Source organism: Mustela nigripes, chromosome 5, assembly GCF_022355385.1.
Source record: "Mustela nigripes isolate SB6536 chromosome 5, MUSNIG.SB6536, whole genome shotgun sequence".
Taxonomy (NCBI): Eukaryota; Metazoa; Chordata; class Mammalia; order Carnivora; family Mustelidae; genus Mustela; species Mustela nigripes.
In genome coordinates this window covers 87,258,907-87,284,149 of record NC_081561.1, presented here as the reverse complement: position 1 = coordinate 87,284,149, position 25,243 = coordinate 87,258,907, and the positions used below count along the sequence as shown (strand labels likewise).

Genomic DNA, 25,243 nt, shown 5'->3' with positions numbered 1-25,243 from the left:
TATAAGATTAATAATAGCTGGCAGTCATTTTCTTTTCTTTTCTTTTTTTTTTTTTTAAGGATTTTCTTTATTTATTTGAGAGAACGAGAGGGGAGAAGGTCAGAGGGAGAAGCAGACTCCATGTGGCGCTGGGAGCCTAATCAGGACTCGATCCTGAGATTCTGGGATCATGATCTGTGCAGAAGGCAGTTGTTTAACCAACTGAGCCACCCAGGCGCCCAGCCTGCAGTCATTTTTGAAACAGTACTAGCATGTTGAGTGTATTACTGAGAAAAACCTAGAATAGAACTGATGCTCTTTAAGAAAGAGGTGGTTCGTTCAGCTAGCTGGTGTACTGTACTAAACTGAATCTGGCAACTTCAGAATGTTTGGAGGCTAGAAGGATGAAAATCACTGACGGTGTTTTTATTTTATAGTGTGATCTTAAAAATGCAGTTTGCGCTCTTTTAATATTATCATTTCTAACTTTATTATTTTTTTAATAAGATTTATTTATTTATTTATTCATTCATTCATTTGACAGAGAGATAGCTCAAGTAGGCAGAGAGAGAGGGAGAAGCAGGTTCTCCACTGAGCAGAGAGCCTGATGGCAGGGCTTGATCCCAGGACCCTGGGATCATAACCTGAACCAAAGGCAGTCACTTAACTGACTGAGCCACCCAGGTGCCCACATTTCTAACTTTAAATGTAGATTGACAGTATGTCAGTGTGATCACCCTGCATTGTATCTTCCAGACACACTTTCATACATGGAGATACTTTTTGCATAAAAGCCCTTTCGGGGTTTACCTTAACAAATAATTTAGGCTCATGCTCTTCTTTTTCAGCCCTGATGCTCTGATGATGTCAGGGGCAGAGCAGAACCGTCAGGAGGGAGGCAGGGTTGACACAGTGTTCCAGCAGGAGGCTAGGTTGGAACACTGCATCAGGTAAGAGTAAAACTACACCCCTGCCTCCGTAAGGATACGGTCTGAAAGACTAACTTCTGTGGGTGGGCAGGAAGCTCTTTGTTGGAGTTTATAGGGAGCCAAGTTGAAGGAGGTGCAAGTTTATTTATGCACCTGATTCTTCTCCTCGGACTCATGAGAATTAGGATATTACCTTTCTAGAACATAAGTAATTTCCTCTTTTTCTACAACCATTTGTTGTTCTGTATATGAAGCAGGAAGGAAGCAATGTGTAATTTTGTGAATTTATTCCAGAAATAATTTTTGGATTTTCTAGGACAGTGAATTTTTGAACTTTTAGTCTTAGGACCCTTTCACATTCTTAAAAATTATCGTGGACCAGAAAGAGCCTCTGTTTACATGGATTAGCTATCAATAATTACCCTATATAAAAAAATAGTTACTGTATTAGAAATTAAAACTGATAAATTTCATCCTTTATTTTAAAATAATAATTGTAAGCCTTTTACGTATTGACAGATATTTTTAGGAAAATAACTGTATTCTCCAAAATTAAAAAGAAATCATTATAAAAAGGGTGATATTGTTTTACATCTTTGCAGTTCTCTTTAATATCTAGCTTAATAGAAGACAGCTAGATTCTCATACTTGTTTCTGCATTCAGTCTGTTAAATGCGTTACTTTGTTTGACATGTATCAGGAATTGGCAAACTATGGGCTGAGGACCAAATCCAGTCCCCTCTGTAGCCCACAAATGGAGTATTGGTAGTGTGTTGTTTTTAATCACCGGGGGAAAAACAATATTTTATGACACATGAAAATTCTATGAAATTCAAATTTTAGTTTCTGTAGATGTAACTTTACTGTAACACAAACCAGGCTCATTCCTCCCCGAATTATCGATGACTGCTTTTGCACTGCAGCAACTGAATAGTTGCAACAGAGACCATGTTCGTAGCCTGCAAAGCCTAAAATATTTACTGTCTGGCCCTCTGTAGAAAAAGGTTGGCATTTTCTGGTACGTGAAGGAAATGTGACCTCCATGGTAAAAGGGAGGACTGTTTTCAGATAAATTACAGATATTCTTTGGTATTACCCCCAAACTCAGCAGATGATAACTTCTTAAAGGTTGATTACACTGCAAAAGCTGAAATCACATTAATGAGTTGTTTTTACTATTACATTAAAATCCATACGTCTGTCTTACACTTTGAATACACTTTGAATGAATCTTTTACCGCATTGCATGATTTTGTAGCAAGTGCGTTGATTGTAAATTATCAGTTCATTGAATTATACAAATCTTTGAAACATTGGGATGTTTTATTATATCAAAAAAGCATGTTTGTTAGTTTAACCAATCTTCTCAAAGAAGGATTAGGAAGCTCTTGAGTATGGACATGGACACACATTTTCTAAAATTGTTATTTTTGCTGGAAGCTCAAACTTTGTCATTTCTAACAAGTACTGAAGACAGTTGGTTTCCTTGAAATGTCAAGCTCACTAAATTCATTTTTGAGAAAATGCCTGCCTAATACCCAAATCTGAATAATTATAGTTTATCAGCTGTTCTTTCAAGAAAAATGGTGTTCCATGAAAAAAGTAGCCTGTTCAGCTGACAGCTGAATCACACAAGTACCTTTCCTTGAGACAACCGTAATCCTTGATGCAAAGCAGAGTGCTTTATATGTATTTCCCCCTTTTGCCATACAAAGTACTAAGAAGATGTGTTTTCAGAGTTGAGGTTTAATAAAAATAATTTTTACTGTGATAGTTGTGAGCATTCTTCAGTGAAGTTGCCATTCATGTTTGTTTATTTTAACTAGAATGTGTGGGAGTAAAGAATATAATGACTAATATTTTGGTGCCACCACCTTGATTCTTGCTGATAAGCCAGCAGTTTTACCTACCATTGCTTTTGCATCCTCATTGTAGGTGCCAACACAGAAGAAAAGCATTATTATCATTACAAAAACCACTCTGACTTTTCAGGACACACACACAAAAGAGTGTTAGGGACACCCAGGAGTTCATGGACCACAGTTTGAGCACTGCTACTCTAGGAAAATAACACTTAGAATAACGATGATGTGTAATTATTTGGGTGAGTAGTATTTTACTCCTCACCCTTATGAGGCTGGACCCACTGCAACTTTGTACCCAGGGAATCAAAGAGATTTCCACAGTCTACCCCAAATTGTAACTGCCATGAGGTGGGGATGGGGTACAGTCTGATCCTAGATTCAGAAGTGAAAGACTGACAGGAAAAAGGTCTGGAATCCAAACTGCAGCCCCAGTTTGCCCTAAAGTGACATTTAAAGCTTAATTGATATAGTCTGACTTTAAGTAGGTTCTTTTGAAAATTAATCTTTCTGTGAAGGTAATACTATTTTAATTCTATTTTTCTTCATATGAATACCTGCTTTGGGGGCTCTCTACAAGACATTTCTTCACGTACCACCTTCATTTCACTTTTAGTTAACATAGTAAATTTATAGCCATTATCTTCCTTTTCTTAAGTTCCTTTCCACTGGTTATCATAGAAAAAAAAATCTATAATTGTCATTTACACTGAAAACCACAAGCTACTCCAATGAGGGATTTTCTGCTGCTATTTTTCATAAATAAGTTTTTCATTAGTCTTTCTCTAAGAGGTTTGAGTCTTCATTGACTGTTATCGGAAGTGTTGGTTTTGTACCACTCTGACGCATTTATTGAGAAAGGGATAGAATTAAGGAAAAAAAAGCAATTATTCTTGATCTTAGAAAAAAAAATTTATCAAGATATGATATCTTTCTGTAAATTAGAACTCTCAGTTTGATAGGAAAACAAAAATTTTTCAAGATATGATGCTGTTCTGTAAATTAGAACTCTCAGTTTGATGGGACTATAAAGAAGTCATTTCAGGATAAGTAGATGGGGAAAGTATTTTGAGATAGATATGTAACACAAATAGGGCAAAGAAATTTTGAGAACTTTTTCAAACAATAGATAGTTTTTGTTTTAGGAAAATAACAGTAAAGAAGAATGAATTTAAAATGAAAGAGAACCTGAAAGGAACTCAGATAAATACTTGAGTGCATAGTATGTATTAGGTCCTAGTATGTGTTAAGTACTAAAATGTAAAGAATTTACTAAAGGTAAAAACCTTTACACTGCGAAATTATTATTATATGGCTCTCTGTTTAGGAATTTAAAGTACAGTGCTAACATTTAATGGCAAATGTCTTTTTCTGTTGGAGAAACTCAGGTGCTGTTTTATTCATCTTGCTCATGGTCAAACAGTGGGATAGTAATAGTTTTAGTACCTTATTTTTTATACAAGTTCTCAGCAGATTAGGTATTCACCAGTAATTTGGCAATTTATGTGATTTCCAGACTGGGATTGTAAAATTTGGGAAGATTGGATTCAGAATTCAGTTGCCATTGAAATTCCTTCTGTTTGTACATTGTAATGTAATTGTAGTGATAAAAGTTGGCTCATTCACTTTGCTCTTTGCCCACGCCTGGGAGTCTTTCTTTCCTTTTGCTGTCTTGCCAATAGATGCTGCTTTTTGGTAACAGGAGATTTGTAGAGAAAATGTGAGTGAATTAGTTATAAATCAGCAGTTCCCAAATTATATTCCAAGGGAATATGGAGGGATTTCATTTGATAAAAATGGTCTGGGTTTGGGAAAAACCTGATTTAAATAAAATTTATTTATTCGCTGTAGGACATTACAAGTCTTTGATATACAGATATGCATGGGGGGAAGGTCCATCAGGAAATTGGAATATCCCCATATTTATTTGAACAGAAAGCCTAATTTTTTAAAGCACCTTAATGATTAATATTCCATGAAATACACTTTGGGAACTGTTATAAGATTATTGGAAAATGATTCAAAGCATGTGCCCTATTGAGTTATTGTTATGTATAACACTTTTTTTTTTTTTTCTATTTATGCCTAACTGTATTTTATTTTCATGGAAAGCTATGGTTTCAAGTAGAGAATAAGTATTACATGACTGATTGTTAAAATGTTTATTTGGGGAACATAAGGAAAGGGAAGTTAGACTATAAATTACTACTCGTGAAAATCTTCTGTTAGGATTTCTTTTATAAGTACATATTCCTAAACTAAAATATATTGTTTATAGAAAATTTCTCTATTTTTCAATTGCAGATGTTGGGGATCAGCCAGGTGAGGTAGGTTATTCAGGCTCTCCTGCAGAAGCACCTCCAAGCAAGTCTCCATCAATGCCGTCACTAAACCAGACTTGGCCTGAGTTGAATCAGAGCAGTGAGGTTAGCAGAGCTTCCCTTTTCTTTTACTAACTTAAACTGTTTTAAGGTAAGAAGTTCCAGACAGAGTAATTTCAGCATATAGCTCTTTTGGTGTGCATGCACAATTGAGAGAACATACCCAGTTATGACTGTAATAAATGTTTATAATTACGTGACTGAGGTTTTCAAAGTACTTTTTCATAATGAATACTATCGTTTGGTTTCCACCACTCATTACTGCTAAAACCTTGTGATGGGGCAGACGCATGAAGTCAACAAAGGGGTAGATATCTTGACCAAAATATCTCATAGCCAGTGAGGGACTAGAGGTAAGGTTTAAATACAGATCCTTTGACATTCAGTCAGCTGTGGCGCCCACCGTATCACACTGGCTTCTCATTCCTGTAGCAAAGTATGTGATAATTAATATATTTGGAATCTTAGCTTTTGAAGTGGTATGTGAGAAGTTGCTAATCCAGCTTTCCACGTGAAAAATGCACTTACTACAACCCAGGCTATTTATAATAATTCAGTTCTATGCAGTACAAAATGGAAATGATTTCACTGTTAAATGCAGTGGTTAAAGAAAGTCCTCTAAGATGAGGCATAGCATGCAAAATGGAATTGCTCCCTTATTACTTTGGAATTCCTTTATAGAAAACAATAGAAGTAGGGCCCCTCTGATTAGAAAGAGATTGTCTGAGGCCCCCAGGCTGTTGAAAACCACTGTTCCTGGCTGTTGGGGCAGTTTTCTTTGTGAACAAGTTAATTATTTCTTTATAGTTTTTGATATCACCATTATAGTGCTACAAATCTAAAAGTTTGTTGACTTTCAAGAAAAAGAGTCTAAGCTTTCTATACTTTCCATGTATTTTAAAGGCTGAAAAGCACTGGATTAAAGTGACACTAGTTAATTTTGGGCAGTTGAAAAGCAGAGAAGTAACCGGCCAGTTTAAAATACTTAACTGCTGCTTTAGGACATGATCACAGATACTGGTGTCAGACATTATAACACATGTATCATAAAACAGCCGTTTAAGTATTTTTTTTTTTTTGTAGAGGGAGGAGTTAAGCCTTAGAAGAATGTAGTAGTACTGAGGCTTTATAGAGAGTAGGATCAATTTTCTTGAGATCACTAATTTTTGCTGTATTTATTCATTTGTCATTTTTTAAAAGTACTATCAGATTAAAAATGTTTATATTCCCTTGGTACCAGTTCATAAATAAAAGCAACTCTCTAAGAAGCAACTCAATTCTAAAGCCCATCTTCATTCTAGGTAAAATTGTGATGTGATTGTTCAAGCCTAGGAATGGAGTCCCTTCCAGATTCTGATTCCAGTAGTTGCATTTTCCCTTAAATATTCCTAGCAAGTTTCATTTTGTAGTATTTGCTAAAAAGATCATGAATGTCATTATTTTTTTTTACTACATGTGGAAAACCAGAATGTTAATAAAACTAACATTAATTTTGAATCCTTCCAACAATAATACTTATAAAAGATACCTACTTACAATATGGAATTTAAATTATCTGTTTTAACTTTCTACCACAAAGTACTAATACTCTTTCAGCAAATACTTACTCAGCACCTGTGAATCTGAAGGAGGCACTGGGTAACACTAATAATAATCCCTAACATCTCTGGAGCACTTCTGATGTACCAGCTCTGCTCAGAAAGCTCTCTACATGTATTAACTTCTACATCCGCACGACGGTCTATGATCTGGGCATTATTAGTCTCATGTTACAGATGGGAAAACTGACATACAGATTAAATAACTTGCCTAAGGTCATACAGCATAACTAGGATTCCAGTAGTCTGGTTGTAGAGCCTGTGTTCTGAGCCCTTATACTAAAGTTACAAAGATCAGGGTGTCTGTGCTCTCCAGGAAATTTACATACAGTCTTACAAAACCAAGTAACACTTTGTGTTACCAAATAGGATAGGTGGTGCCTTTTCTTGGGCAAAAGTCTTCTACATCTAAATTTTTCTTCACAATTAGAGAATTAGGATTTTTAAAATTCCTTTACTACCCCTGCAACAATAATTACTGAGGAAACTACACTAACATCATGATAAAAGTGAGTTATTGTGGGCTTTCTTTAAGAATCACTTTGAATGCATCAGGATTAGGTTGTTGAAAATTTTATCTATTTTTGTAAATAATTTTCAGCAACACATTTGCTAATACTTAATTTCTACATGTCTTCTCAAATTGAATATCACTATTTTAAATAGTAAGTCGAACTTTGAAGCATAAAAATGTATACTTTTCCATACTGAATTATAGAAAGGATTTTGATTACTAGAGTAGGTGTGTCTGTGTGTAAACATTTGTATGTATATATTGTATATGTGTAGATGTTTTTCCTTCTTTAGAGGATAACTGATAATTCTTAAGCAAATTCTAATGATAATTTTCATGCAGTCTCAATATAAAAATCTTATGCTATTTTATTACTGAGATCTTCAAAACAAATGGAACTTACTAAAATTAATATTGACTTATCACTCCACCTGTTTTAAGAGGTATGCTATTTGTGTGTGTACCTCTTTTAGAGGGTTAATATTTCATATCAAAATCCATCTTTTCTATGTAACACATACTCCGATGCTTGATTTGCTCTCATTGTGGCCGCATTCTGATTTTTCTGGCATGGGGTGGGGATGGCACCCGACTGGCAGCTCTGTCTTGTGGTCCAGCATGGCCCTGTGCGCAGTGCTTATGGCAGGGGCTGACTTGCTGCAGGTTGGCATAAGCTCAAACATAGATTAATTCCAAAAATCATTTTATCTCTATTATATTTTATTAAATATCTAGACACATGTATAAAATATGTGCACGTCCATAATAGAATCATCTTTCAGGGGTCGCACTGGCAAGTCACACTGACTTGCTTTGTTTTGACCAAAACTTTGGTACGCAGGATTCATTAGCGTCACCAAATTGATCCATTAACATTAGAACTTTGAAAGAAGGATTTGAAGTAATTCTTTCTCTAGTCAAGACAAACCCCTTTACATTTTTACTTTGTTGCCATTTATACCACCTAGACTCTGTTCCTATATTATGTTTTGAGTTTTAACTCTGTGAGACTTGGAATCTCTTCCATTGAGATTGTGATAAATTGTTACTAGACATTTGATGTGAAGCTGCTCTCCTTACATTATAAGATGACCCAGCATAGATAAGAATAAAATGTTTATGGAAAAATAGAAATTACAGAATTTTGTTAGGCCTCTGAAATACAACTTGCAGTGCAACCTCTGAATTACTTTGCTAAATCTTCTCCAATGATCTTTTACTCCATCTTTCTCATCATGCTGACTTGTCTCTCCTCTGTCTGTTCAGCAGTGGGAGACATTTAGTGAACGCTCTTCAAGCTCACAAACTCTGACCCAATTTGATTCTAACATTGCACCAGCTGATCCTGTAAGTCAATCACTTAGCTTGCTTGTTTGAAATTAATTTTATTAACCCAAATTTCCATTCATTATGGTTTTTAGCTGATATGCATGATTGAGTGGAGTGCTTAGAGTGAAATGGTGGCAGGCTTTCAATTTTTATGTGCTTAATAGTGGAAAGATTTTTTTTAATCACGTTTTTTGTATTTTCTAGTTATTTTGATGAGAGAAAACTGTGTGTTTTTAAAACCTAGTATATGTGTCTAAGGAAGCATTTTGTGAAAATTGACTTAGCTGACCTTGTTTTCATTTGCCAGTTAAGTGTATGTTCTAGTAAACATATACTGTGTATCTCAGTGTAGTGACCCTTAGTAAACACTATTTTATTTGTATGCTTACACATCATGTAATATGTACTTTGTATGTAAATATGCAATGTCATCTTTCATTTTAACAGTCCAGTTAGAATGGCTTTGACTTAACTAGTATGTTGAGTTCTGTTAAAGAGAATCAAGTTCAGCTAAAAAAATACAGAGTTGTTGGTCACAGATTCCCATTGTGCAAGGGAGCCTCTGTCTTGTCTTCCTGTGGCTCACTGTGTTGCTTTGAAAATGCTACAAAGTTCACATCCTGATTTAAAGAATAAATTCTGTCCGCACAGAATTAATTTCATATAGACTTACCTGTCCCTCAGATTATTTGAAATCTTTAAAACCTTAGCTGTTAATCATTCTTCTCACTCTTCACTCCTCCTTTTCCTTTTATTTTTATTTTTTTCTCTTAAAGAGGGGAGACATACTAATTAGTCACCTTTCGAAAGAAAAGAGGAAGTAGGAAGGAAAGAAGAGAGTAAGGATAGGATTTTTTTTTTTTTTTTTAGTGAGTTGAGTGAAAAGATACAGAGAAAGGGACATCTTTTGAGATGTTTCTGATCAAAGGGCCATTAATTTTGAATCAAATATAGTAACGCCTTATTTGATGTGGATTTGGGAGAAATGGCATGTAAAGATAGTTCATCTTCAATAGTTTAAATTAACGGATCTTATCTTTGCTTTATAATTTTAAAGAGTTAAGTCTGAAATAGGATGCTGTTATAGTGATTTCAAACAGATTAAGTATGGAAGTGTTTTAAGTATCTATTTCATAGTTTATTTATTAATATGTAGATCATCTGTGCCCTTTGCTTTTCTCATTGCTATTTTGAGGGCATTAATGTTTGGTTTCAACCTGAAACTTAAGGAGGAATAAAAAAGCAAAACATGATTTCTGCTTCTTATTAGCTGTTTTAATTAAGGTCTCTTGGGAAGTGACAGGGGTTATAAACTAAAAGAAAGTTTACCTTTGCTCTAAGGTTTATTTCTCCATATTATTCTTATCTCACACTTACATAGTCAAGTTAACTTTATTTAAAATACTTAATAAAAGTGCTTTATTGGAAAGGCAAGTTTAAAGTAGGAATACAGAACTGTTCTGTTTTATTCTCCAACCCTTAAGAGATGGTGAAAATAAACATTGATTGTATTATGATTTTTTTTGGTCAGGCCAGGAAAGAATAATATATATAAAAACCTAGAACTCAGAGACAGAATAAACTGATTTGTAACTGGCAGGAAGTGCCAGGAAATATTTGACTTCATCATAGTGATGTTCTTGTAACCTCTTAGAAAAAATATCCAAATTTGTGAATTCTAGCTCTAGTGTTTAAAGTTATGTGACTCAGTACTTTCTTTTGTCATCTGTAGTGTGGCAGGAGGCTGTAGAAAATTAAAAATGGTGAATTACTATTTTATTTTATTTATTTTTTAAAAAGATATTATTTATTTATTTGACACACAGAGATCACAAGTAGGCAGAGAGACCGGCAGAGAGAGAGGAAGGGAAGCAGGCTCCCTGCTGAGCAGAGAGCCTGATGTGGGACTCGATCCCAGGACCCTGGGATCATAACCTGAGTCGAAGGCAGAGGCTTTAACCCACTGAGCCCCAAGTGCCCCGGTTAATTGCTATTTTAAACCTGAATTTAGATCTCTAAACTTGATAAAGTTGGCAGTCTTAAATATTTATAATCTGGTACCTAGAAATATCTTTTTTCTTTTATGGTGATAAATCTTAACGTTGTTCCCCAACTAGTGATATTACTTTAAACTTGCCATTAGGAGAATGCTTGCTCTCATTGAGGATCTAAGTTCTTATCCTTCATTTGATACTTACCTGGCAAAGTGCCTTCTACAGAACACAGCCTATACCCATAATCCCAAATGATCCTTTGCAAGTCTTCTGTAAATAATTGTGAGTAAATACTGTCCATACAGATTAGAAGAGAATCACCTAAAGAAAAATGCCACAGCAGTTGTAATATGAATTTACATACCTTACAGTGTTAAAATATGTAATGGAATATTTTTAAAAAGCTATAATTTGGTAATTAGCCATTTGCTCAGTTAAGTGGAAGTCTATGAAAAGCCCCACACTTCTCTGTAGCACTTAGAGACATCTGTATCACACAGTGCAGGGATCTCACATACAAACGGAAATGGATAATTATTAGGCTCCCAGAATTGTAGTGAAATTAAGCTTCTGATACCTCATTTCTAGAAACTTGATTGCTTTTGTTGAACTGCTTATCATTAATAGCCTCTGGTAGAATCTGCTTCTGCTGCTAAATTCTATACTGATAAGAAGTGTAATGCACTAGTCTTTGCTATGATTTATGCCTGATCTTGAGTGCTATAGAACTGAGTAATTCAGGGTATAAAAAGGAAGTTCATTTGATTACTGATTATGGCCAGCTAACTCACCTGGTTTCGTAGAGCCCTCTTCTGGGTGCTTATGATATTCTCTAGGAGTATAAAATGTCAAAAAAAATCCACTCTTAAGTAAACCACAGCTTAATCATGATAAGTTGGTGGTTATAATATAGCTCATTTTGATAATTATATATGGCTGTGAACAAAGTTGTTCAGCCACAGAGAACTATGGGCTCACTTAGCCCAGTGTATTTGGGAAAGTTTTCACAAAAGAGGTTAATGTTTGTATGCTGAGTTTTGAAAGAAGCTATGAATTGACAGAAGTGGACAGTGCATTACAAGCAGAGAGAATATCACAGGCAGGATCTGTTGAGTGTGCTGGAAGTATAGAGGAAACATGTTGATGGGGGGATGACAGGGCTAAGTGTGGTTGAAACCAGACTGGAAAGATCTTTGTGTGATAGACTGACGATGTGAACTTAGTCTCATAGACATGAGGAGCCTGCCAGGAGTACCATGACAAGAGGGGGATGAGAAAGAGGCAGTTGGGGAAGATCACTCAGGCAACAATGCAAAGTGTCAAGAGAGAACAAGAGAATGAGTGACACAGAAATGAGAAGTAGAGAGGCTGGACTTGGACAAGATAATGGGATTTAAGGCAAAGAGAAAATACAATAGATGAGCATAATGCATTCAGTAAAGTATACATAAAATCAGCTGCCCAAATATATGACATAAATGTGCCATGAGTGATTAGGAATGGGTTTCCTAAAGTTGATGAGGTGATTTGAATAGGTAGAAGAAACTGGGCAGAGCCTGCTAGTCAGTCTTTATACTTTTTTCTCTATTTTTAAATTAGAGGATGCTAATTTGAAGCATTTGATGGCTCGGGACACAGAAGCATATGGGCATTCATGGTTTTTCATTTGAATGTCGAAGCGCTTAGGGTCAAAGCTCTCTATCCTGCAAATCACAATCACAGACAGAGTTTCTGATACATATGCTAGCTGGAGGTTAGGCCTGTCATCTGTGAAGAGCCCGGCAAGGAATTGCCGTGTCCTGCTGGCAGCCAGACCTGCTGGACTAGAACTGTCGCAGGCTCACAACAGCCAGTGGTAGCATGGCTGAAGTATGTGATAAGAATTCATGTGCACAGAAACATGCAGATTATTTGGAGGATGGCTGGAACAGTTACATTTTTCTTTTCTTTGAGTCATTATCATGCCTTCCATGTATTGTACTGGAAATATATGAATAGGTTACTTTATAGTTCCAACTGTTAAAAGTTTTATATATCTGATTTTATACACCCAGAGAACATATATTAGATGAATATGGCTAATTAAAACATCTACTAAATTTTTTTTGCATGTTTTTTCCTAGCTTGTTTGGGTTTTGGAATAAGAATTTATTGACTCATGAATTATCATTTCTTTCTCCTTTGATCTTGCCTTATAAGGCTAAATTCTGATTCTTATGGCATTTATTTCTGCCACTAAAATTGTGAGTTAAGAAAGTAGTAGTTATTCCTAAAGCTGTTTTTTTTAATAACCATAACTACAACAAAGAAAATCTTAAGTGTATTGTTAAAAATATTTTCCTGAGAATAACTCATTATTTTGTGAGAAATCTAAACTTTTATCCAGCTATAATATTCATCTTTCTAACTATAATATTAATCTTTCTAATTTTAGAGTTGTAAGGGAAATGTCAGAGCTCTGTCCACAATCTTGCTGGTGTAGGGGCAGAAAATTACTGTGAATGGATCTATCAGTATAATTGCAACAAAGAATTTGTTATAAATTGATATTAAATGTAGAGATTATGACAGTAAGCCAGGGAGACCTGTCAAATTGGCGACAGTATGCTAGAATGGAACTTCCTCTAGCAGAAGCTTTGGGTTACCTGGTACTTTCAACCAAAAATGGTGTCTGACTTAAACTGAAAAGTCATTATCCTTCACACTGAGTCATAAACATAACTCATAGCTAGATACTCAGAATTTAAGGATCTCAAGTTCTGTCCTTAGCTGCAGCATATACAAAATATGAACTGACACCTCACAGAAGGAGCTGAGCCCCCTTACCAGTACTGGTCTCTTGCTGTTAAGGCAAATGCTCCATCCTATTCTGGTTCTTCCCCGGTGGGTCTCAGTTCCCAGGACCAGGCCTGCATATGGCCCCAGGAGCACCTTTCTCATTTTGTTCTCTTTCTGAGAGGCTTATATCTTCGTCCTCTCTTCTTACTTTGCTGTTTGCATTCTTTTCAAAAATCTCTACTACCAGTTTCCTTAATCCACTAACTAGACTTGCCACTCACGAAGTTAAGGAATATCAGATATATTTCAGTCATGAAAAGGTTTAAGAAAAATACTGGAATGTTAAAGAGGAGGATTTACTTATGCCCCTTTAAAAATGGATGCCAGGGGCGCCTGGGTGGCTCAGTGGATTAAGCCACTGCCTTCAGCTCAGGTCATGATCCCAGGGTCCTGGGATCAAGCCCCGCATCGGGCTCTCTGCTCTTCGGGAAGCCTGCTTCCTCCTCTCTCTCTGCCTGCCTCTCACCAACTTGTGATCTCTGTCTGTCAAATAAATAAATTAAATAAATCTTTAAAAATGGATGCCATTGTGGAAATTTTAAATAGCCCTGTAGGACTAATCTGTAGAAACTGTGTATCATGCTGACTTACAATATACCAAGCACTATTACCTTTGTTTTATATGGGGAAAAAATGAATGTCAAATTTTTTTCAGCAGTTTAGGGGAAAAAAAGTTCAGTCTGTTAGTCTTTGGGTTCTCATGAAATAGTTTGCTTTAACCTCAAAGGTTCAGATTTATATAATATCATGAGATCATCTTACACTTTGCCTTTGAATATTGTCTTCAACCTTAGGTAGTTTTATAGATCTTATTTTTTTCACTTAAATCTTTAACCACTCAAAAGTTAAAATGCACTTTTTATAAAAGAAGTCAGATTATTAGGCACACATAATGAACTTGATTTTTCACATGTAATTCTAAAACTTATAATTAAAAAATTTATTTTCATGCTTGCCTTAGCATAAATAAAAAAGTCTACTTAAAGTGTTGTTAGTTTTGATTATTTCGTGGTATCAGCTTGGCATTTTTAATGCAAAGTCTGTATTTCCTCCCATCTGTCTTTAGGATACTGCTATTGTTCATCCAGTTCCCATTCGTATGACTCCAAGCAAAATCCACATGCAGGAAATGGAACTGAAAAGAACTGGCAGTGGTAAGGAAGCTGTTGCTGGATTATAGTTTAGACTAGCATCTAACTGAAATACACAAATAATTATTCTTTGAGGGCTCGAATTTCTTACATCATTTTTTTTATTTTTTTAATGGTACTTTCTGGAAGTATACATATATATGTATGCTTGTATATGTTGTTCAGTTAATATGACAGTTGCAAAAAGGAAACTGTTGAGGGGTTCCTGAATGGTTCAGTCATTTGGGCACCTGACTATTGATTTTGGCTCAGGTCATGATTGTGGGATCTTGGGATCCAGCCCTGTGTTAACCTCCAAGCTCAGCAGGGAGTCTGCATGAGGATTCTCTCTCTCTCTCTGTCTTCCCCCCACCCCCTCTGTCACTTCTCCAGCACACTTTATCTTCTCACTCAAATAAATCTTTTAAAAATTTTTAAGAAAAGGGAAACTGTTGAATTTATGTTATAAAGTTTAAAAAGTAAGAACACTTGGAAATGTGACTTTTCTAATACCCTGTGGCTTGTATTTTTTTAAAGATTTTATTTAGTTATTTTAGAGTACATGTAAGTGGGGGCAGGGTTGGGGAGGAGAAATGGGAGGGGCAGAAGGAAAGAGAGAGGGGATCTTAAAGAGTCTCCATGCAGAACACAGGACTCCCGTCACAGATCAGGACCTGAGCTGAAATCAAGAGTCGGTCACTTAACTGGCTGAGCCACCCATGTGCCCCAACCCTGTGGGTTCTTATGATGACTGCTATGAACTTAGATTTAAAGTACGTTCAGATTTTAACTGAGAAGGTATATGTTAAAATAAATTTTGGCTTTGACATTGTTTTGCTTAAACTCTTGAAGTTTCTCCTCATTTTAGATTAAATGCTTTAGTTAGAGGTATATTTATTTTCTCAAAAGTATATTTATTGGGGCGCCTGGGTGGCTCAGTGGGTTAAAACCTCTGCCTTTGGCTCAGGCCATGATCCCAGGGTCCTGGGATCGAGCCCCGCATAGGGCTTTCTGCTCAGCGGGGAGCCTGCTTTCTCCTCTCTCTCTCTGCCTGCCTCTCTGCCCACTTGTGATTTCTGTCTGTCAAATAAATAAATTAAAATCTTAAAAAAAAAAGTATATTTATTTTCTCTGTAAGTCAGCATCATAAATTACTTAATTTTACAACCATTTGTGTGGTGTTTTAAGCAATTACTCTGAAGGGAAAAATTAACAGAATATGAACATGTAAATTGACTTTTTTGTTATGCCTTATCTTCTGTTATGACAGAAAACAAAATTCTATATGAAAAAGCTTATATTTTTATTGAAAATGCTATTTTGTGTTGTATCTCCTGAGGTTTATCTGCTACTTCTTTGGAATATATAAATGAAGCCTTATACTCTGAAGTTTACGAATTTATTAATTCAGTTCTTGTACTTCTACCTATTAATTTTCTATTAGATCATACTAATCCCACTAGCCCATTACTTGTGAAACCATCTGACCTGTCTGAGGAAAGTAAGATAAATTCATCGGTGAAATTTGCTTCTGGAAATACTGTAGGTAAGCAGAAAAATAGTATTACAGTTTCCATTTGAAGTTGATTAAGTCTGGACTTAGAATCTGAATAATTCAAATGTATAGCTATTTCATATTACCTTTACTGAGTAAAGTGGAGATGAGTCAACCCTTTTAAATACCCTACCCTCTGTATGAGTAAATGGTTACTTATTGCCTGCTGGACCTGCTTCTGTTTGTCATCCGTCTTGGTTAACCACATTTAGTCCATGGACTCTTTCCCCCTCACTCCTTTGTCTCACAGGAAATTGTGTGTACATGCATTTATTCAGCATATGTTAAAAGAATAGCATATGGCAGGCTCTGTTCTAGACACTTGAGATTTAGCAGTTAAAACAGAAGGAAAATCTTTGCCTTTGTGGAGCTTCCATTCTGTAAGGGATGGAAGAGAAAAAAAAATCTTTACTCCTGTCTTAGGAGATAAATACACTTGATAAGAATAAAAGCTGGGAAAAGGAAGAGGGAGTGACATTTTAAATAAGGTGGTCAAAGAAGACCTTACCAAAAGAAGACATTTGGGTTAAAACTTGAAGGAGATGAGGGACTCGGCTATGAATATCTGAAGGAAGACGTTTCAGGCATAGGAAACAGCACATTTGAAGCCCTGCTTAGACAACTGCCTTCTGCTGGGATCAACAGGCAAACACCTGGAATATAATCAGTTAGCATCTGGGACCACCTGGGTGGCTCAGTCGTTAAGTGTCTGCCTTTGACTCAGGTCATGATCCCAGGGTCCTAGGATTAGAAGCCTCCTTCCCCCTCTTCCACTCCCCCTGCTCTCTTGCTGTCTCTATCAAATAAATAAAATCTTTAACAACAACAAAAAAAGAATCAACATATTTGGCTGGCAGAAGTAGCAAGTGGTAGAGGAATAATCGGGAGCAGTGTAAGAGTGGCTTTTACTGAATGAGACAAAAAGCCATTAGAAGATTTTGAATGGAGATGTGCTCTGCTCTGACCTTCCTTTTTTAATGAGGATCACTATGCTGTATTGGTAACAGGCCACAAGAAAGCAAGAATCAAAACAGGAAAGGCGATTTAAAAAACAATAAGAATAATACAGGCAAGAGAAGAGGACGGCTTGGCTTATGGTGGTAGGAGTAGAAATGCTGAGAAGTGGTCAGATTCTGGCTGTATTTTGTAAGAAAAGAGCATAGGATTTGTTTACCTGTGTGATACAGGATGGGGCTGGGAGGTCATGGGCAATTCAGGGAATTTTGATCTGAGCCACTGGGAATTGAAGAAAGCTGTGATAACAGTAGGTTTGTTGGGGGGATAAACAGAAGTTGAGTTTTGGACATCTCAAGTTTGAGATGCCTCTTGGTACATCCACATGGAAATATGTTAATTTTAGCATCCTTTCTGTACCAATTAAACAATTCAGTTATTTGCTAAGAAAAAGGAAAGGGACACATTCTGAAGTAAAACTGAACCAAATAACCAGTCTCTTCAGTTTGTAATCCTTGAAATAGCAGTGTTCCTTTACATTTTCCCTGATTTTCTATTTTAAAATTTGTCATTGCGTCACAGCCATTAGTCTGCCTCTTGGACTTTGCTCCTTCATAAGATTTTGAGGATTTGGAAAAGATATTTTCTGAGGTGAAAAATGGGAAATATCTGGTTTATCTCATAAATTTTATTATTGTCTAAGCAATTTTTTATTCCTATATTAACTTTCCTAGATTATAACTTAAATATGTCATGTTTAACATGATTTGTATGTAATTTTTTACATTTAATAACACTCAGGTGAACTGTTAACCTATTAGCCAGTCTTTAAATATCTTTGATTTGAAATAATAATTATTATATTTGTTTACAGTATATAGGGTAAGAAGTGAATAAAAAATTGTTATTAAATAGGATATATTCCATTTATTAGCAGATGGGTACAGTAGTTCAGACTCTTTTACTTCGGACCCAGAACAGATTGGAAACAATGTAACTCATCAAAGGTCAGTATTTCTGTCAATAAAAAGCATATTAAAATATCTCGTTACATTTTAATATTAAGAATTCTTTTAGAGCCAAGTATGAATTATTTTCCTCTATTCTTCAGTTCTCTGAAGGCTATTAAGTTACCTGTTGATTTAAGTAGAAGGAAAATAATTTTGATTCTTTTTCAACTTTAATAGGAAAGCAAGAAGAGCCCTTATTGTTCCCATGGTATCCTCTGGAAGGCCTAAAAAGAGTTATAGTTAGGATTAGCAGTTTAATATAGTCCTTTTTGTAAGTCAGCAGTTGAGAGTCTGTTTAAGTAACAAATGTACAGATTTCCTTGTATAGCCTTATGGCAAATGCCACAGAATTCTGTATTTTAAGATGTCATCTAGAAGCACGCACCTAGTGTTGGGCTCCCTACCTACCCTGGAGATCTGCGTTATATATAACTTCTCAGGCATAAATAAAAAAGGTATGAAATAGGATGAAGGTGGCAAGGGATTTGTTTACAAGGGCTTAAGCATCCGCTAAAAATTGTGTGCAGGACAGAAGCATCTTTTCCCCCTCATCTTTATACATACTAAGTATCCTTTTGCCACATTCTTGGAGAATATAAAGAGAGACTAGTAGTATAGCATCTTGGAAGAAGTTCCAGATTCAGACTGCTTCTTTGTATAATTACTTCTCTTCAGTCATCTTGGATTTTATTTTCCTTTTTATCCCTGTAAGTGAGGATCAGATTCCCAGAGTCCATGTGACTCTTTTTATAATACAGAAGACTTTGGTGGCAAACATGTGAATCTCTAGGGCGGGTCCAGAATGAGCACAGCCACCATTATAATGAGACTGCCTGTGGGGACACAGAAATGGGCAACTCACGTAGTTGAGCCAGATTCTATTTCCACTTACCAAACTTCAGACTTTATATAAGGTGAAAGCTAACCATGTCTGAAAGTAAAGTTTCCCTTTTGTGATAATGGTTTTTCAAACTAATACTATCTTTAATTGAATGGGAAAATGTTACTAGGTTTGTGTCTATGGAGTTTATCATGTTTAATAATGAACTTCCTTTTCAAATTTTTTGAAATTTGAAAAAATACATAATTATGCTTCATAAAAAGATTATTTGCTACCTTGAATAATTACTTATTTAATGTATATCAAACAATCTTGTCCTTATTCACTGTAATACTTACATGCCACTTGAGAAAATTGTCACATCAGTAAGATCTTTTAACTGTTTAGCCAAGTTTGAAAGCTTAAAAAGAAAAAAGCTCCACTACCTATAGCATGACCAGTTGTAATGGGATGACTTTTATAGGTCTCATTCAGGAACGTCGCCTGATAATACTGCACCACCACCTCCCCCTCCAAGGCCACAGCCTTCTCATTCCAGATCATCCTCTTTAGATATGAATCGGACCTTTGCAGTCACCACAGGTAAGGGTTAGAGAACCATAATAATCTATTATTTGACTTTAAAGTTTGTTAAAGAGCACATTTTATTTTATATTCTCTTACTGTGTCTTATTTTTTAATTATCTGAAGAGAAATTTTGAGCTTAAAAGGTGTCAGATGAGAGGAAATTTTTTTCCCTTAATGTGTTTGAGTTTTCATGATAAAGACAGGAACCTCTGAGAGGTGCTGCAAGAGATTTTAAAACAAGCATGTGGAGAGATCAAGAAGAGAAAACTGATAGGTTCAGTTGGCTGACAAAGGAGAGAAAAGTCTCATAACTTATTCCAAGGTTTTAATTTTTATATAACTGGTTTTATTGTTATTAATAAATCTTGATCAGTATAGAAAAGTTAGGAGCAGAGGGTGATGGTGTTCTGTTTTTGGATGTTATGGTTTTGGAATGATGAGGAAAAGAGGGTATAATAGAAGGCCATTGGGTCTGTGGGCTAAGAAAGATTATATTATTTGAGAATCATTTACATAGAAATGATTGAGTGAAGTATTAAATGTAAAGAGAAAATTTGGAAGTCTGCATATTTTATAGCTGAAGAACATTCAGAAATAGAAGAAAGCCAAGAATGGTTAATATTATGGAAACAAGCTTATCAAGAATGCCTTGTGCAATAGAACGAGAGAGATGTGGTCTGAGATAGAGAGCCTGGTGGCTCAGTCAGTTCAGCGTCCAACTCTTGATTTCACCTCAGGTCTTGATCTCAGGATCATATGTTCAGGCACCACATTGGGCTACACACAAAACAACTCCCTAAAAAAAAAGAAAGAAATATATGAGGTCTGAGAAAAGGCCATTAGTCTTGGTCATTAGGTCATACCTAGATAGTTTTACAGGATACCAAATGCCTCCTGATACTTACCAGGCATTCTTAGCAGTCTTTATCATTTGATCACATTCACTCCACCTATTTGTTCTACTAGCAGAGTATGTATTTACTAAAAAGACAACCTGTGTATTTACTTAGGACAACAACAGGCTGGAGTTGTTGCCCATCCTCCTGCAGTGCCTCCAAGACCACAGCCCTCACAGGTAATTCTCCAGTGTATTCATTACTGACCAATTACATTTGTTAGAGTTTGCTTCTACTCTAGAATTATTTTGAAGATTAGGAATTACCTAATTGTCATTCTTAATGAACATTTTATTCAGGGAAGCTAAGTCTTATTTTGGAAGTCAAGAATAATGATTAGATAGAAACTTTAAAAGTGGACCAAATGCTAATGTCTTGCTAATGGAAGGTTTAGTGGAGAGAACAGTGGGTTGGGAGATAGGAGATGTCCCTGTCTATATGTCCCTATGTAGACCCAGGACATGTCCTGGGCCTAGCAGAGGCTCCATGACCTCACTGCAACTTCCTTCCGGATGTTACTCCGTCCATAAAGGAACTGTAAGTTGGCCACTTCATCCCTGCCAGGTTGAAATTGTTTCCATCTAGTAGGTTCTAAGACAGATTCTGGATTATAGCTGATAGTTTTTTATTTGACTGACTGGCCAACTGCCTTTTACATGAATGAATTTGTTTGATTTTTCTGAATTAGATTCCTACAATGAAGTTGATTATTTGAAGTTAAAAAGATGGTTTCTTAATCATCAAAGATACTGAAGTTTGAATATTTTGTTTATCTAAACTCTCAGCAAGAATACTTGTCTTGGGTTGAACTGTGAAACCCAGTGAGTTGGTCACTTGACTCAAGAACCAATCCAGTGGGGAAAACAGACTTACAAACAACAGTTACAGTAGAACGGCTGTGCTAGATAGATTTATGAAATGCTTCAGCACAGCTTGACTAACCAGTAAAGTCAAGGATCACATTGGAAAGATGTTAAGTAAAATGAAGGAAGTGAGACTTTAAGCAGAGACTTGAGAGATCAAGAGGGCACTCCTCTCAGAAGGAATGATGTGGCCTGGCATATTCCAGGGAACAAGAGTTCATCGGGGCCACCAAATGATGGGGATTGAGGCTGAAGAGGTGGGAAAAGGGCAGAGTATCTCTGTATCATACTAAGGACAGAAGTCTTATAGGAGAGAGAATTTTTAAAGGGCAAGCAGGAAAGAGCCTGAAGATTTCTTCCTGTAGCACCTTGTACTTCCGCTGTCATAAACTCACACTGTCTTAAGTCCTCGTGTACTTGTCTCTTATCCTGCACTGCACTGCTTCATTAGGGCATCCGACTTATTTGTTCATTCACTGTAATTTCCATAGTGCTTGGCCAGAAGTTACATTTGGATTAAAGATTTTAGAAGGATTGCTCTGGCAAAGGAGGGGAGGACGAATTGGAGGGAAGTACACTGAAGTGTTGGGAGGGTAGTTAGAGCAGTGGTTTTCACACTTCAAAATAACCTTTCCAGAAACATTAAAAAAAAAAAAAAAAAAAAAAAAAAAGACTTGTTAAAAGCACAGACTGTTGTGCAGTAGCCTAATTAAGAAAAAAAGTTAGATGCAAGTACAGAGTCAAAGAGTCAAAGAGTAAGACCAGACTCTTCCTCTCCTTTAATGTACTTTCTTTGCAATAAGAATTTGCAAAAGTATCTTTCTTACTGAAGGTTTATCATCTTAATTTTTTGAGTGTCTCAGCATTCCACTTACAGTTTTTAGAGCTAGATACTACTGTCACTCATCTTCCTGAATTTACAAATAACAAAGCATCTCTACAGTGTATTTTCAAAGAAGAAGGTTGCTGACAGTGATAGACTAATGAAGTGTGTTCCTCCATCCTGACCCATTGTGTAGGCTCCTGGTCCCGTTGTGCATCGCCCAGTGGATGCTGATGGCCTAATCACTCACACTAGTACCTCACCTCAGCAGATACCAGAGCAACCAAATTTTGCAGATTTCAGCCAATTTGAAGTATTTGCTGCATCAAACGTCAATGAAGAACAAGATGATGAAGCCGAGAAACATCCAGAGGTCTTACCGGTCAGTATTCAGGGCTTATTTAAATTTCTGCTGGGAAACTCTTCCCACATTATATTCATAACAGGTCTGTAAGCAGAGGAACCTCTAAAAGAGCAGATACCAGAGTGGACATCAGCGAGTAAAATATCTGCTGCTGCTGCTTTAGAGAATTTATATTCCCTGAGTCTGTGCTTCTTAATTAGTTAATTGGCCTTAGATACCTGCTGGTTACAGTATAATGCCTAATAATCAGAATGTGGTGGGGTGCCTGGGTGTCTCAGTTGATTAAGCCTCTGCCTTTGGGTCGGGTCATGATCTCAAGGTTCTGGAATCTAGCCCTGCATCAAGTTCTCGGCTTGGCAGGGAGCCTGCTTCCCCCTCTCTCTCTGCCTGCCTCTCTGCCTACTTGTTATATCTATTTCTCTCTCTCTGTTTCCCCATCAAATAAATAAATAAATAAACACCATTAAAAAAAAAATCAGAATCTGGGTAGAAGCTAGCTGTCATGGGAAAAGGCACAAACAACCCTCCGGGCATGCCTAAAACAATGCTCAGGGGCTCGCATCTGATGTGTGATTTGGTGAAGATTTGCATGTAACAAATGGCTATGGTTACCCTAGCTACACTCCATGCATATGATGTGAGTCACATTAGTTAGACCTACAGACCACGGGCTGCCAGATTCCATCTTTACAGACAGTGTTTAGGAGATGCTCTTCAGATCTAGTGACAGGAACTTCTGCTAGCCACTTCTTTGAGCCTGAAACTTTTTATCTAGCCCTGGGGCCACTTGGGGTATGGCCTAAACTATCAGGAAGGCAGGGGAGGGCCTGAGGGGAAGTACAGGTGTGTACAGGGTACTGGTACTCACGTCTCTGGGGCAGAGGCATCCCCCTGCCCCCACCACAAGAACTTTCCAAACAGTGCTGGGCTTGCATCCTCAGCCCTCTCCTGCTCTCCGCCCTTCTGCTATAGAGAATGGCCATTTTTACAGGGTTTTCTCACAATCCTTATTATGAGAATGAATATTTTCTTAACATTTTACTCTCCCAATTTGTTAACATACATATTTATGCATAATTGTATACTGCTTATGTATAATTAGGAATGATAATATATTCATCTCTAGGTTGAAAAAGCTTCTGATTCTGCAAGTTCTCTTCGAGTTGCCAAAACAGATAGTAAAATTGAAGAAAAGACAGCTGCTAGTGTTCCCGCCAATGTGGTACGTGATGTCTTCTATAATATTGATTATTTTGTACATATAAAAAGTTATCTGACATCATTTTCACTTTGTAAGATTTTAAAGGTGACAAAGATCTTAGAAATGAAGTGAACTGCTGAGTATCTAAGACACCTGGGTGGCTCAGTGGGTTAAGCCTCTGCCTTCAGCTCAGGTCATGATCTAAAGGTCCTGGGATCGAGCCACCTCTCTTTGCCTGCTTCTCTGCCTAATTGTGATCTCTCTCTCTGTCAAATAAACAAATAAAATATATTTTTTTTAAAAGTGGGTCAGGTGACTTTTAATTTTTGGAGAAGAAGCAGTGTAAAGAAAGCAAATGATGAGTAACTGTGAATGTCTTGAAGACATCCCCATTGTTAACGGACTTCTTCTCTTGTAGAGCAAAGGCACCACACCTCTTGCTCCACCACCTAAACCTGTTCGAAGAAGATTGAAATCAGAAGATGAATTAAAGCCAGATGTTGATGAACACACACAGAAGACAGGTGTCTTAGCTGCTGTGCTTGCGTCACAGCCTTCAATTCCTAGGTAATCAGAGCGGTCCCTAGACAAAAGGGGCAAAAAGCACAGCACTTAATGTATCAGAATGAAGGAAATTATGGTTAGACTGGCTCTCTAGTTGAGCAGAGGGTCCCAGGTGCTCCTCTTTGAGAGTTTTTTGAGTAGTTGTAATATTCTCCCCACTTTCCCCTTTTCTGTTATCTGGCTCGATTCCAGCTTCATTTTAACAACCTAATGCAAACCCTAGAGCAGAGTTTTTTTTTTTAAATTAGTATGGAGTAACAGTAAGATTTTAACTCTGGTTGCCCTGAACCAGGAATCAGCCAACTAGGGCTCGTGGGCCAAATTCATCCCATGGCCTGTTTTCTTAAGGCCCAGAGCTAAAAATGGCTTTTATATGTGGTGTAAAAAAGAGAAGGGAGAGAAAAGAGAAAAAGAAACCAAAAATAAGAATATGCTACAGAAATCATATGGCCCACAGATTAAAATATTTACTATGTGGTTGTTGATAGAATAATGGTTACCTGCTCTGGACTAAAAGTCAGGTGATTCTACAGAAAAAGAATGAGAACAAAAACAATAAAACTTAATCTTCTGAAACTTAGATACTTTTGGTTGACCACTGAAACTGAGCTAATGATGTTGAGCTATGCTATTAAGGCAAAAGATGTTCCCTCTACTTTCTGGATTTAGAGAGAGGTCAGGGAAGAATGGAGAGAGTTTAAAAATAAATGACAATCATATTTTCTGGCCCTCTTATCTTCTCAGGTCTGTTGGAAAAGATAAGAAAGCAATTCAGGCATCAATTAGACGCAATAAGGAAACCAACACAGTTTTGGCCAGATTGAATAGTGAATTGCAGCAACAATTAAAGGTATTCTGAATCTTTATTTGGGGAATTCCGTGGACTCAGAACATCTCAGTTAACTGGAGCTTAGAAGTGATCCGGCATTTTTAAGCTAGTATGAAACTTCCCAGGCAGTAAGAGAAATGTGTATCTAAAATGTTTTTTACACTGTTGAATCTTTGTATATTTGAAGGAATTTTGTATACTCAATTCTGATCTGATTGTATG

The 25,243-nt window shown here is 36.5% G+C and overlaps 1 protein-coding gene across 6 annotated transcripts in view; it reads left to right on the top strand.

Annotated features, from left to right (window-relative positions):
- Nucleotides 1–25,243, top strand: part of REPS1 (RALBP1 associated Eps domain containing 1) — an 82,432-nt gene that overhangs the window by 54,951 nt on the left and 2,238 nt on the right. For 2 of the 6 annotated variants that reach the window (XM_059400832.1, XM_059400829.1), the window contains exons 9-19: nucleotides 5,075–5,196; nucleotides 8,530–8,610; nucleotides 14,491–14,578; nucleotides 15,999–16,100; nucleotides 17,998–18,070; nucleotides 19,378–19,496; nucleotides 20,492–20,556; nucleotides 22,260–22,445; nucleotides 23,554–23,649; nucleotides 24,047–24,195; nucleotides 24,937–25,042. In XM_059400832.1, coding sequence (XP_059256815.1) covers nucleotides 5,075–5,196; nucleotides 8,530–8,610; nucleotides 14,491–14,578; nucleotides 15,999–16,100; nucleotides 17,998–18,070; nucleotides 19,378–19,496; nucleotides 20,492–20,556; nucleotides 22,260–22,445; nucleotides 23,554–23,649; nucleotides 24,047–24,195; nucleotides 24,937–25,042 — 1,187 coding nt within the window. The remainder of the gene's footprint in view (nucleotides 1–5,074; nucleotides 5,197–8,529; nucleotides 8,611–14,490; nucleotides 14,579–15,998; nucleotides 16,101–17,997; nucleotides 18,071–19,377; nucleotides 19,497–20,491; nucleotides 20,557–22,259; nucleotides 22,446–23,553; nucleotides 23,650–24,046; nucleotides 24,196–24,936; nucleotides 25,043–25,243) is intronic. The other 4 variants (XM_059400831.1, XM_059400830.1, XM_059400834.1 and 1 more) reach the window with 4 other exon arrangements.